At 40.2% G+C, this 13735-nt stretch overlaps 1 protein-coding gene across 1 annotated transcript; it reads right to left on the bottom strand.

The window, feature by feature from the left end:
- Window positions 1–71: 71 nt before the first annotated feature.
- On the bottom strand, window positions 72–8306 carry RB195_002613 (uncharacterized protein; the record flags this gene model as incomplete). Its single annotated transcript, XM_064199955.1, has 9 exons — window positions 72–170; window positions 2544–2630; window positions 2692–2781; window positions 4651–4743; window positions 5452–5528; window positions 5598–5710; window positions 5775–5905; window positions 7144–7242; window positions 8193–8306. The coding sequence occupies 9 exons, from the start codon at window positions 8304–8306 to the stop codon at window positions 72–74; spliced, it is 903 nt and encodes a 300-aa protein (XP_064055836.1).
- Window positions 8307–13735: the final 5429 nt, after the last annotated feature.

The raw sequence follows: 13735 nt of genomic DNA, 5'->3' as shown, positions 1-13735 counted from the left end.
AACATCTATATATAAGTAGAATTTATTGCATATTATTAATCACAACATTGGCGAAATGATGTGAAACAAAATTATGTCACACGCCACCCGTAGCATCGAATATAGTGCTGATCGCGATTCAGCTTATGCAAGGACTCTATCTCGTCGTCGTCCAACCTCATATCCGCTACCTAAAATCAGTATCTTCACTTCTCTTAAAAATTTAACTTAATCTTATATGTTAGCATAGCTTCGTAAACTGATTGAAACGACGCTTACGATGAATAAAAAAAGATGAACACTGTGGTAAAAACCGAAAGTAAGTAGGTATAATTTTTCACAATTCCTTGAATGTTGAGATAAAAATGTGGTGGGGAGGCTTTTCAACCAATTTATCTGTTGCTAACAAAGGAGAACTGTGGAATACAAGAAGTGTCTGAGATCAGGATATCAAAAGGTGGAAGCCGTGACCGAAAAAGTTGAAGTGCTTTATTTGCTTTCCTGGAGGTGAGGAATCAAACATATTCTCACCAGAAAACGCACTTCAATTCGAAGGAGACAAGAAAAAGCAGGATGCGGTTACCACCGAACGTATTGTTTCGACCTAACAAGCTAGTCAGCTGAAACAGGGAATGATACCCTACCTCTACACCCTCCGATCGGTAATATAATAATCGATGAGGCGATGAGGAAAAAAATTTTGCCTTTGTGCTGTGCAGTAGTGAATGAAGGATAATATGAAAACCAAGACAAAATATTACGTTGTAGTAGGTAATTGCATACATTAAAAAATTAAAAAATACAATAAACAATAAATAACAAAAATACAAAACAATAAATAATATCAAATGATCACATAAGAACAAAATATTATATTTATTTTCAGAAGTAGGACAGTATGAAAGCCCCAACATTTTGTTTTGAAAATGTACGAGGAGTTGACAATGTAACAGTGGGACGACCCAGGTTCGATTCCCCGCTGAGTCAAATTTTTGCAAAAGAGATAGAAACTTGAAACTACCTCTAAAAAATGAAGGATTCAATTATACGTAGTTCTCAGCAGTTTAAAAGTAGATTAAATAGAGTTTAATGGGAAAAAAAGTCAGATTCTGTGCACATTATTAGGTCTGGAAGATCGATATAACTTCGTTATTAGAGAACTCAGAGCAACTTAGTGCGAAACAAATCTTCTTCCAATATATTGTAGCCGAAGATTTCCTCTATCAGATGCTGCGTCACTCGTTTTCCAAGCCCTCGCAGTTTTTCCAAATCTTTGATGGGAAAAATCCCAATTTGTCCCATCGAAATTTCAAAAAGACTAGGAGGTCAAAAAAAAACAGAAATCTGACCTTTTTTAAGGGAAAAGCTTCTTGTCTGAAAAACTACTTTAAAAAATATTTCTTTTAGCCTCCTTTTCACAGAGTTATTTGCGATCTCCCAGACCTAACAATGTGCACAGAATCTGTCGTTTTTTATTCATTGAATTCCAATAAATTCAGTTTTAAACTGCTGAAAACTACAACTGAATTCAAAAATACAATTGAATTCTTCATTTTTAGAAGTAGTTTCAAGTTTTTAACTCTTTTGCAAAAATTTGACTCGACATGGTGTCAAACCTGCGTCGTCTCATTGTTATATTGTAGGAACAGAACGTTGATTTTTTGGTTTTTACTATTATGAGCTTTAATCAATATCTCAAAATATTTCATGGATTTTAGAAAAAGAATAGGATAAAATAAAAATGTCAATATTTTGTAAAAGTAAGAAAGATAAAGTCACTGGCGTATCAGTCCACTTGGGATGCGCCAATGCGTTTTACTGGAATTCATAATCGTTGAGGTTTACGAACGTGTATCTGGCCTATACAATAACTTGCGGGGGCCAGCCGGTGATCAAGTCAGTGATTTTATCCTCCTAGACAAGTCTGGTTTCAATTTATCGACCCCGGAGGGATGAAAGGGTTGGTTTGCACTAGGGCGGTTTCGAACCCTCGACCGCGTGGCTAGAAGGGACCTTTAACGGATTGCGCAACACCAGCCCATATTTCAAGAATATGTCAGCAAATTTGATTCTTCTACTACTTGGTGTTTATTCGCTACTGTCAGCTACCGAATTTCACATTTGCCTATTGTTTCTCGGATAGTCTTCGAAATACGCGAAATTCCAATACGCTGAATTGGCAGCAACCCAGAACTGTCGCGGGAATGTTGGAGGAGGAGAAAAAGCAAGTCGGAAAGGGGAGTGAGTCGTAGTGGAGAGGGTGGTGCCCCATCATCACGACCAAAACATTTTGTGGGAACATAATGTTTTGCCCTGCACAAATTCTGGAGCCTTATGCATAAGAAAAATTGACAGTAAACAATTGAAAAAAGCTGGTAGCACTGAATGGGATGTTGCAGACAAACGAAGAGGTTAAGGCTACGAAGCAATTTGATAAGTGCAATGACCACCAACAGGCTTTCAGATGTCACTCATTCAAAAGAGTTAAACTTCGGTTAAATTATAAAAACCCAATGACTTTGAAGAGATTTCAAACTTTTCGATCCAGCAAAGGCGACACTTACGTCTAAATTATCAATAATTCGTTGAGGTGTTGACGACTTAGGAACTATTCCGACACCCTGGCTAAGGGCCCAAGACAGTAGCACCAACTGAAATGATACACTATTTAAGGCTTACACATTTAGATTCAGCGACCTTCCAAACACTTACTGGCACCGAAGTGTTGTGTTTCTTCGCTAGAGCTACAACGACTGGATCCTCGATTAGTTCTGGTTGTTGACGAGCAAGCGAAGAGAAAGCCTGCAAGCATGGAAATCTTGAATAAGAACTCATCCTCTGATTGGACAGACAGTATTCGGCAAGGGTATCAACTACGGTACTTGCGCTAGGATTTGCACAATCTTACAGGATTAGTGAGAAATTAATAGCTCTATTCAAAATGTTAGTATATTGCGAGATTGAAACATATTCCTGTTAAGCAGGCTTTTCATGCATAAAATTTATGATCTTTGATACTGCTGTTTACAGCTGTCACTAGCGAATCCAATGTTTTCTTTAATTCCTTGAGCTCTTCTTCCTAATAACTGAGAATTTCCTTATAGCTGGCATCATAAGCTTCCAAAGATTTTCTATTCAAGTACCAATCCTTTTAATGTACTACCTCGCAAAATTAGTTCAATGAGATCGAAGACTTTTCAACAGCTCTGCCGTTGCTTCGTTTCGTGGAAGAATCGTACCGTATGTATGTCTTCTAAGCCATTCAAGCGGTCTCCAGTCATGACTTCAATAGCAATAGAAAAAAAAAACACCTGAGCAAGACTTACCCTTTCAAATCTTGCCAAACCTTCCTCACAGAGCTCGCTTAGTACGTTGAAGCTTTTTCATTTCCACGATATGGGAAGTCCTCATTTGAATTTTAGAAAAAAAAACAGTAGGAAAGAACAAACAAACAACAATAGGACTACTAAAGAGCGTGTTAACTTCCAAATTTAAAATTACATTGTAACTTCCTTCAGGAACAAATGATCACAACAGAATCGTTGTGCTATGTATGGATCAATCGACAACCTACTCAAAAAGTCTCACACTCCATGGGTAGAGAATGATCGAACTCTTTACTTTGGTAGAAGGACTCGAAAGAGTGCGGCCACAGAACGCATCGTGTTATCGCGTTCCTACGCCTCTATCAAAAGACTAACGACTGCGCTGATCGAAAACCGAAAAATGATGCGTAGCGTGGTAACTTTCGGGCAGAAATTTCTCTTCAAATCTCTTTTTAAAGCTTGACCTGCACTTAGGGGGGCAGGCGTGCAATGACGGCGTACAAATGGGCAAGGTTACAGATAACACTGGAATTTCTGAGGATAGCCTACAATCATACTGACGTCAATATTAGTGATCTCTGTATAAGAATTCCATAAGGTAAGGGGTGATGTACACAAAGAAAACGCGACATCGATATCGATTATCGATAAAAGCAAGAAATGATGCGAAAACTGCACGTAATTTCTACGATAAGTAGCTATGCATTATTATATTTAGTTTTCGCCAAAGAATAATATCAAACTAACAATTTCGTCTCGAAGAGTAAGAAAATTAAGATCATAAGCCAAAGGTGAAGTTCTGCTAAAAGTATGCCTCCTAATTCCCTATTATAATTCTTCCCGAAAATTTCCCGAAAATCGGAAAAATTCCTCCCGAAAATTTTGTTTTCGTGAATACATTGGGGATCATAAATTAAGAGAGATATAGTAAACGAGTACCAAATGGATCACGCCTAGGGTCACCATAAGTAATAACTAATGACTAACTAATAACTAACAACACAATGTAACTAGTAACCATAATTTGCGACCTGAACCCTACTGCTTCCGTACTATGTCAATTTCGTGATATGCTGCCTTTAAACCTAACTATTAGTAGGATTTCACCGAAAAAAATCATGATTAGGGGTGCGGTCAATGCAACTACAGAAAACATTGGGATCGCTATTGAGGGCAGTAAACACCAGTACTCATAAATCTGATTTGCAAGCAACCTGCTCTACAAAAATCCGTTCGGAGAATCTTGAAATATGAAGTGAACTTGTGAAGAAGTTGTGAAAAAAGTGACTCCATAATCCCGTGAAATTCTGCAGAGCCAGTTATTGTATAACCTATTCAGACGAACTTGGAAAAATATTCCTTCCTTCTCACAGTACTCCTTCAATTCGTCTCGAGTAAAATGTGGATGATACTCAACTTGATTGGCACAAGGCATCATCTGAAAAGTGAAACGGGTTCCGCAAGGAGTAAACATTTCTTATGAACAATTAGGACTGGGAACTAGAGACAAAGAAGGTGAAATATTCTAATAGCGATATTAACTAAAAATCCGAGGCTACCAAATTGTTTACAGGATCCATGGTGGTCAAACAAAAATTCTTCTGTGCTCGAGAAGGGCGTCCAAAACAGAAACGCTTCGTCAAAAGGTCAGATATTTCGTATGAGGGTCATAGCGGTGATCAATTTTCAACACCAAATTATAACATGCATTTGAAAAAAAATCGGAAAAAAAGACTAGGCTGCAACTTTCTGATTTCACCGGAAGTGGATTTCAAATATGCCATCCTACTTGAAACCAAAGTCAGCTTTAGTACCGTTATAACGTAACTGTGACAACAGTGAACGTTCAGAATCTCACCTTACCAAATTTTGCTTAGTTTTCAGCTGTTCTGATACGTTATGATACGAAGAAAAGTTTGTGGACTGCTCGGGAGACGAGAATGGGTGAAAAATCGCAATAGTAAATATACTTAATAAGGAATTCAAACAGAAAGGAAACGAAATGTCTCACGGTAACTTCAGAAATCTTCCTTTTTAATTCATTATTTGCTCCTGTAAATCTATTGTTTTCTTTCCGAAAAATGCAGTGATCTACTTCAGCACATACAAACAATCATCGTAGGTTGGCCAGTTCTAGTAGAATTACCTTGCCGTAGTTTTTGATTTCCTCAATATGACGTGATTCAAAATTCGACACTCCAACCGAACGAATCATACCCTCATCTTAAAATAATGGATTAATTTTTATCTAAGATGTGGAGAACTTCATATTTCTACAGTGTCAATTCATACCTTTGAGTTTCTCCAGCTCCAAGTAGGTTAACTTACGATGGAGCGGATTTCGCTCATCTTTTTCATCGACCTCAGAAGCCTTTGGATAGTGAATGAGCACCATATCAATGTAGCTGAATATGTAGTACTCGGTCACTTCAAAAAGATATCTTGTATGCAACCATTGGTTGAACGTACTCCGTTTTCAACCTTTCCAGTGATTCCATTACGAGTTTCCTCGCTGCAGCAGCAGGATCATTCGAGTCAGGGAAGAATTTGGTGGTGAGGAAAATATCCGACCGTTTGAGGTTATATTTTGGGAGGAGTTCCTGCAGTTAGCACGGTAAAAACTCTGTTTGCTAGCGACGTTTGTTACGGTAGATGATTGTTTCGGTTTACTTGTGGAACTAGAAGGACTGCAAGAAAGGTGGACTGAGATTTTGTTGCTCACAAACTCAAAAATTTCTTCCCAGCTTTAAGAAACTTTATTGACCGTAATATAGAAACAAGAATTAGAAGAAAAATCGCGTCAAAATGTTTCTAGTAGAGGTGAATTTGTAATCTGCACGTTAGCCAATACCGAAATCTTTCCTATAGTATAATCATGACATTTTCAAAATTTCTTCTAATGGTTGATTATTTACGTTTCATATGATAGAAATAATAGTATGTTAGTAGTGTACGTCAAAATCTGTTTGTGTAGGAAGTGAAAATAAAATTAATCGAAAAAGTAGAAACACACAAAATCTTTTTTCCTTGCGACCATCCTTTGTTATCGCATCATCGCAACTAATCAGAACTTCAAAAAGTCAGATACTTCAAGTTAAATTTTTATTATATTCCTTTCTTTTGCAGAAGTAAAAAATGTTCCGTAATGTAAAAATGCACATTATGTTCGTATTTCTAGTTTAGCTATATATTTCTATGAGTTATCTCTTTTCTTGAAAAGTAGAAAGAAACCTGAGAGTGTCAGGGTCAGGAATCCAGGTAAATTTCATCAATTTCAGCACGCTCTATCTAATAAAAGTGCTGCTAGAAACAGTTTCGCTCAGGACAGGAAGATTAAAGGCACGAAGGCAAAGATCACAAAACTGACGATGTTGGGTCTCTTTGAGCAGATATGGAGTTCGAGGTGTAGATTATGAGAACGAGCGTTCCTCAGTTTCTCCTGGTCGTCCTCTAAAACGGCAAGCGAAACCATGTTTGCACCAACAAGGTACGTTAAAATGCGCCAGCCTTGTACACGGTCCGCTTCCTTCACCAGCCTATCCATTGGTTTTATTTGAATAGGCTGCTGGAGAAACCTCATTGATTGCCGACGGTTCGCACGCAGACGCGGCGCGTTCTGACGTGCCTCGTAGGGACAAACGCCATTTTCCACGTCATTTTTCAGGACGATCAGTTGAAAATGGGCCGACCATGCTCGGGCTTGTAATCTACAGCCCAAACTCTACATTTGCTTCCAGAGACCCCTTCGCTTTCCTTAAAGTTGAAATAGCAGAAGTGGACTGGTGTGGGTCTTTAGAGAATCTCTACCATTTAACTGCTTCATTACTCAAATGCATACCTCCAATGCAGTTCCCAACTCTGGCTCGTTCACATAGTATTTCGCAGTGTCGAACATTCGATAGCCACAGGACAAGGCTGCGTCCACTGCTGGTTTTACCTGCAGAAATGTTCAGAAACATCCAAAATGTCCCCTTAAAGGGAGTGTTTGCAGAAATTTTCGGTGCTGGGTTCACTTGGAATGGATAGAAATCGGGACGAAATTTGCTAGTGTTTGAGTGAAAATACGAAACATCTCCTACAAGGAATGAGAAAAAACAAGGTATCAGGAGCTTTGGCACATCTGAGATATCGAATTACCCAACGAGGCGACTATTTACACCCACAGTATTGATGGATGAAGCGTCATAAAGCAGATCTCATTACTATCAGAACTGCAACGAGTATGCTTCATCACGTAATTTCATCTGCAACTCACTTTACGCGGTTTGGGTAAGTCAATCCGACCGGTGTAAAAAGTTGTTGCCTCGTCGGGCGAATTGATTAAAGACAGCATACCACGATTCTGACGTGGTGAAAGGAAAGGCTAGAGATGAGGTTGTAGATTGCGGAATCAGGGGTAGTTCCGCTCATCTCTCTCTAATCGTCGAAAAAGCGGCGTGAAAGACGTCATTTTTTACGACGATTTCAGTTGCAGTGGACCGTCCTTGTGTACGCACCGCATCCACAAAAAACCAGTGGATAGAGTGCTAAAAGGACCGGAACGTAAACATAAAGAAGCGTTATAACGTAACCTAGTAGGAAATAAAGCGGTTCCCACGCCGTTTTTTATGACAATTAGGGAGAAGTGGGAGAAGGCACCTCGGATACCGCAATCTACAATCCCATCTCTATCTTTTCCTGCGGAAACCCTGACCACGTCAGACTTGTGGTATAGTGCCTTTAATCCGCTGCGTCCGATCCATCAATCCTCTATATTCGAGGGAAATGCTTAACGTTTTTGCTGCGGTACCTGCAAAGCACGTTCTGAACGATACACCTCTAGTGGATAGATAAAAAGAAAATTTTCCCGAATGTTGAGTTTAAGCAAGTCGATGGAAGCTTATTCACCTGATCTCCTGTGATCTTATAGGTCCCCAGACCAACAAGCGGTATATAGAACCCAGTGTTGAGCTTTGCCGCGCCTCCTCTCACAGTTTGAAAGGGGCATGTTACAGCTACCATTGAAGCTTGAAGTAAATCATGTAAATGAGGAGCAACACAGGGAAGGAAATCGAAAGTTACGAGTTAAAATAGTAGATGGTAATTCATAGGATGTGTTCATCATATAGGGAAAAAATAAGGGAAGTTACGTAAAAAGGAAGTAAATTCCTAACATGAGGAACTTGCATAGTATAAAATAAAAGCTAAACTTCCATTTTTCTACCACGGAAGCCAAGGATTATTGGGTTAAAACATGGAAAATGAAAGATGGAAAACAGGAACAAAAATGTTTTGGGTGATTAGAAAAAAAGACAACTGCCGTTATTCACTGAGAGTAGTTCTTTTTTTAATTATGGCAAAACGAGTTTCTCGCAGATAGGGGATTTTACACCTATCGTACTTCGATTCAATACTGTCCTATTCACAATTTTTGAAAGAAAAGACATAGACAGGTAAAGTAAAACAGATAATGCACACCAGATGCACTAATTCTTATCTCATTAGCCTTGTAGATTCATTACCACATACAATGCTTTCGCTCACAGTCTGCGAGACCTGTCCCCCGACTGAGGATATCCTGCTTCTCGACAAATCCTCAACACTTCTCGTGATCCAGGAATTCCCTACTGTTGATATTGTCAACATATCGAACACTCTTACCAACTGTACAGTCGCAACACCTACACCACGCTACACCTGCTCTTTCATCACTTAGGGGTAGATGGTACCAAACTTGGTACTAAATTCGTCTAGAAGGATAAAAACACCGACTCAGAATACCGGCTCGTCCCGCAAACCATTGTAAGGCTGTACATGCGTACATAAAACTCAAACGGTTCTAAATTGAAATCGAACGCGCAGGCGCACCCTCACAGGTATTGATCAACGCCGTGCACTTTATCCTGTGTCATGTTCTGTGTTCTAATTGCTTTAGATCTGTGCAGTGTTCAAAAACATCACGCCGATGATGTACCATTTTTCTTGAGCTAAAACCAAAATTGTTATCGATCTTTGTTCTGGCTGACGTTTCGGCGCCTTCGCCTTCGTCAGAGCCGGCAGCGTTAGAGGAGCAGACAAGAACATCTGGAGAAAATAATACATCACTCAGATACAATGCTGTGTTGGGACCTAATCACGTGGATTTTTTTTCCTGTTTTCTTATGTGGTGATGTAGCGCAGTTTGTAAGAGGTTTTACTGTGACTGCACGATCGATCGTAAGTTCGAATGCGCCCTGGTCCCAACCTAGCCTCACTAAATTAAACCAGGATCATTAAATTGGTACCAAACTTGTCTAGGACAGTAAAAGCGCTGATCTTATACATCGACTGTTCTTCGGCTATACCAGACCGGACAAGTGTTCGTAAGCCTCAAACGATTCTAAGTTGAAGTGAACGCGTTGACGCATCCCAAGCAGATCAATTAACGCCGAACACTTCAACCTTTATGGAGAATTTCGCATAAGGTCGGTTTCAAAATGTCGAGTTCAACAGTGCAGGATTTGATCGCGCCGTACCGAAGCTCGCTGAATGTGTCTTCCGCAGGACACCGTGTTTTTCTGATCGCCTGCTATACATCATAAGTACGCGAAAATATGCGCGCACAGCAGTGTTAACAAATGGAAACTGAGAAATTCCTCTGCATTGTTTAGATTTCCTCACACGTTCACCCATTTGTTTCTGCAATTTGTTCGGAGACACTTTAAAAGTGTTGGAAAATCAGCAACTAATCACCACCTAACTACAACTTTCGTTATTTCCTGTTTTTATTTTATTTTTTCCTCTATTGCCGAGATCTCGCAGAATTCGCAACCTTTTCAAGATCGATATCTTCTAAAAATAGGTTGGCTATTGCGGACAGCAGAAAACAGCGCACAAAACCAAATCCGTATGAGCAAAAATCGTAGCTAACTGCTGGTTTAAACTTTCAGGAATAGGAAAGCAACTTGGAAATACTAATACTAAATGACTTTATAAAATCCAGTAATGAAAGAAAAGTAAGAAGTAGAAATTCACGTGAACTTGGCTGAGTGGAGAAGGCAAAGCGGAGTTGCGCCAGCGCACTACTCTCTCTCGAGTCTCGGCTCTGCAAGAGTAGTTGTGACCTTGACCAAATCGCGCGGAGAGTGCGACTTGGTGTTTCGTACTCTCCTAACCATACGAGACGTGACATGGTCACGGCAGCAGTTGCCCATGAAGAAGAAACTATAGATGTGAAATAATAGAATAAAAAGAATCAAGAACTGAAGAGGAATCCCCTCCACAGAAAAACTACATGACAAACAGTATTCGAGAGCAGCTGGCGGATCGAACGTTGATGTAAGTTGGGCAACTGCCGGGTGGCTTGGCTTCACTCACTTTTTCGCTCAGTTTCTCGTAATGATAATGTGGAATTGACACTGAATATTCTTGTATGAAAGTGACAACTTGGCCGAGAGTCCCAATTCCTCTTTCGTTTGATCTTTGCGATCTGCAATATCTCAACCTCTCCACTTCTTCAGAAACAGACTTTGCTGCTCTCGTTTACCTGAATACGCGACTATAGGAAGCAGAACTCTTCTTTAACTTCTTTTGTAATTTCGCGCCTCCGTTTTTTTTTTGTTACTTTTCATCTCTATTTGTCATTAGATTAATATCTTCATTTCAAATAACAGTACTGAAAAATTGGAAAATAGTTCTGGAAAAATAAACATAGGAAATGATATGAATAAGATGAATGGAATAACTTTGAATCGATTCTAGGGAGCGTCCTTGTACTACCCTGAGAGTGAATCACTAGGTCAGAAATCAAAAACGATGAATCAAATACAAACGTATGGAACAGTGATCCACTAATCTCAGAGAGAAATTGAACCTCCAGCAAGCATGGAAAATTTACAATCTCGTACAGATTTGTAGCCGTGCGACTTTCGACAGACACCGATCCTGCGCAATAGCCGCCGAATGTGTCTTGTTAAAGGCATCAACCCACGAAACTGAGGTAGTGCGGATTTCAGGTGGAGTATTCTTATACGGGATAGCAGATTATGGAGAGGGGTGTGATCCCGTCCATTTCTCCCTAACTGCCGTAAAAAACGGCCCGGAAGATGCAGCGCATGCACAAGGCTGGCGCGCTCCAATCGAACTTCTTGTAGAAAATAGTGCGCCGCAACGCTCGAAGCCGTATCTTCCGGGCCGTTTTCTACGGCAATCAGAAAGAAATGGATGGAACACCACCCTTCTCTCAGTAATCTACGATCCCATATACGAATATTCCACCGGAAATCCGTACCACTCCAGATTCGTGGGGTGATGCCTTTAACCCGACGCGATACTTCTTGGGTGGAGGTCACCGGGAGATGGAGCGATCTCACCATAAGCGAAGATCCCAGTAACCTCCTCGAAGTTTCTTTTTTCTTGATTTTTTGAAATACTACTTTCTTCGTCTAAATTTTCATTACTACGATTACTTCAATCTTGAAATCCTAGCTAAATCTTCTATTCTCTACCATCATCGCCGTCGCTCTATAAAGCTATAAATACATGGCCACTGGCCCAGTGTTCAGGCAATGGAACTTTCGATCCGGCAAAAAAAATGGGGCAACGTGACTGCACCGCTAGAAGAAGCATCATCATTTCTATGTATGTTGGTTTAAAACGATCCTAAGCTAGGTGCAGCTGCGCCAAGCGTGACGATTAAGGTGCAGAGGGGACCCTCGCTAGCATCACTCAACGCTACAGTTCGAGTGAAGCTAGTCATGGTCCCAAGTCGATCCTAAACGCTAGCTCTACCCGCAGCGCTTCGAGTGAGCCGCTTACTCGAAGCCGCTACTGCCATAGATGCGATAGTCGGATAGGTGCACCGACCTCCTTCACTTTTTCAGTTTCAGTAGAGCTGCACCCCATGAGCAAGACACCCTTCACCAGGGGAGGGGCCCGCTCCTCCCTATCGCGCCTACGGCTACTGCATGGCATCTTCAGGTGCTATAAGCATTGACCCGACTGTATCAGTATCTGGTTGTACTACTTGGTTACTTTTTTCAGAAAGAGAAACGAGAGCTTTCGTGTTGCAGAATTTTATACCAGAAAGCTGAATATTCAATTAAACGCATTATCCCACGAGTCTGAGGTGATTCGAGCGGAGTCGAGCGTTCTGGCGCGCAACATTCTACAACTGGTTCGATTGGAGCGCGCCACCCTTGTGCACGTCCTGTATCTTCCGAGCCGTTTTTTTACGGCAATTAGGAAGAAATGGATGGAATCACCTTCTTTTCCATAATCTACGATCCCGTATACGAATACTCCACCTGAAATCCGTACCACCTCAGATTCGTGGAGTGATGCCTTTAAAGAGCCACTTAGCAATTTAAACATGAAACTGAATTTAAGAGTAGTTTCACACCGAAGTGAAAGAACATTTCACAGCAAAATTCAACAACATATTGGCATATGGTACCGAAGCCAACATACGTTTTCCTATGATATTCTCATGATTATGAAACAGAATAATCTACGCTTTCATATAAAACACCACATATCGTTTTTCTTTCGTATTACATTCCATATGTTTTTAAGAGACTTCGAACTGTTGCTCAGTTGCTAAAATTGCTCCGAGAAATAAAGCAAAACAAAGTTTTCCAAAACTTTTGATAAAGTTCTCGAAAGGAGCTATAAACCCAATACGGTCCCAGTTGATAAAGTATTAGTCATGATCAGTTACGCATGAAATAAATCTATCTACAAAAATCGATTGATTCTCAATCAATGTTGTTTTTGAAACATATAAACATAAACAAAACAACTCAAGCATAAAAACAAAACAATTCTCACATTTTTATATTTTCATATTTTCAACATATTTTCCAACATCTTCGAGTTGAATTCCCCGATTTGATCTATTTCGTGGTACAAACGCTGCAATTTATTGAGAGAATCTGAAACTGTAGGCAGTTTCAGAGTAGTCTACTCCTCTGTCATAGCGAATAAAGAGATCAAAATCTACTTCCATTATCATTGGAAGGTTGCGAGGTAACCCATATAATTAAAGGCATCACCCCACGAATCTGAGGTGGTGCGGATTTCAGGTGGAGTATTCGTATACGGGATGAGAGACTATGGAGAGGGGTGTGATTCCGTCCATTTCTTCCCAATTGCTGTAAAAAACGGCCCGAAACATGCGGCTCGTGCACAAGGCTGGCGCGCTCCAGTCGAGCTCCTTGTAGAAAAGAGCGCGCAGGAACGCTCGAAGTCGTATCTTCCGGGCCGTTTTCTACGGCAATTAGGAAGAAATGAACGGAATCACCCTTCTCTCAATAATCTACAATCCTGCGGTCCGAATAATCCACCGGAAATTCGTACCACTCTACATTCGTAGTGTAATGCCTTTAAAACTTGACTTATCAGGTTAATGCGACTAGTGGTTTTTTTTTTCTTTTGATTACCGAAATAAACGCTTATAAGGTGCTGATCACAGT

The sequence above is a fragment of the Necator americanus genome, chromosome IV, assembly GCF_031761385.1.
Source record: "Necator americanus strain Aroian chromosome IV, whole genome shotgun sequence".
In the NCBI taxonomy this organism is placed as follows: domain Eukaryota; kingdom Metazoa; phylum Nematoda; class Chromadorea; order Rhabditida; family Ancylostomatidae; genus Necator; species Necator americanus.
The sequence above is the reverse complement of the archived record's forward strand: the minus strand, read 5'-3'. Positions and strand labels throughout refer to the sequence as shown.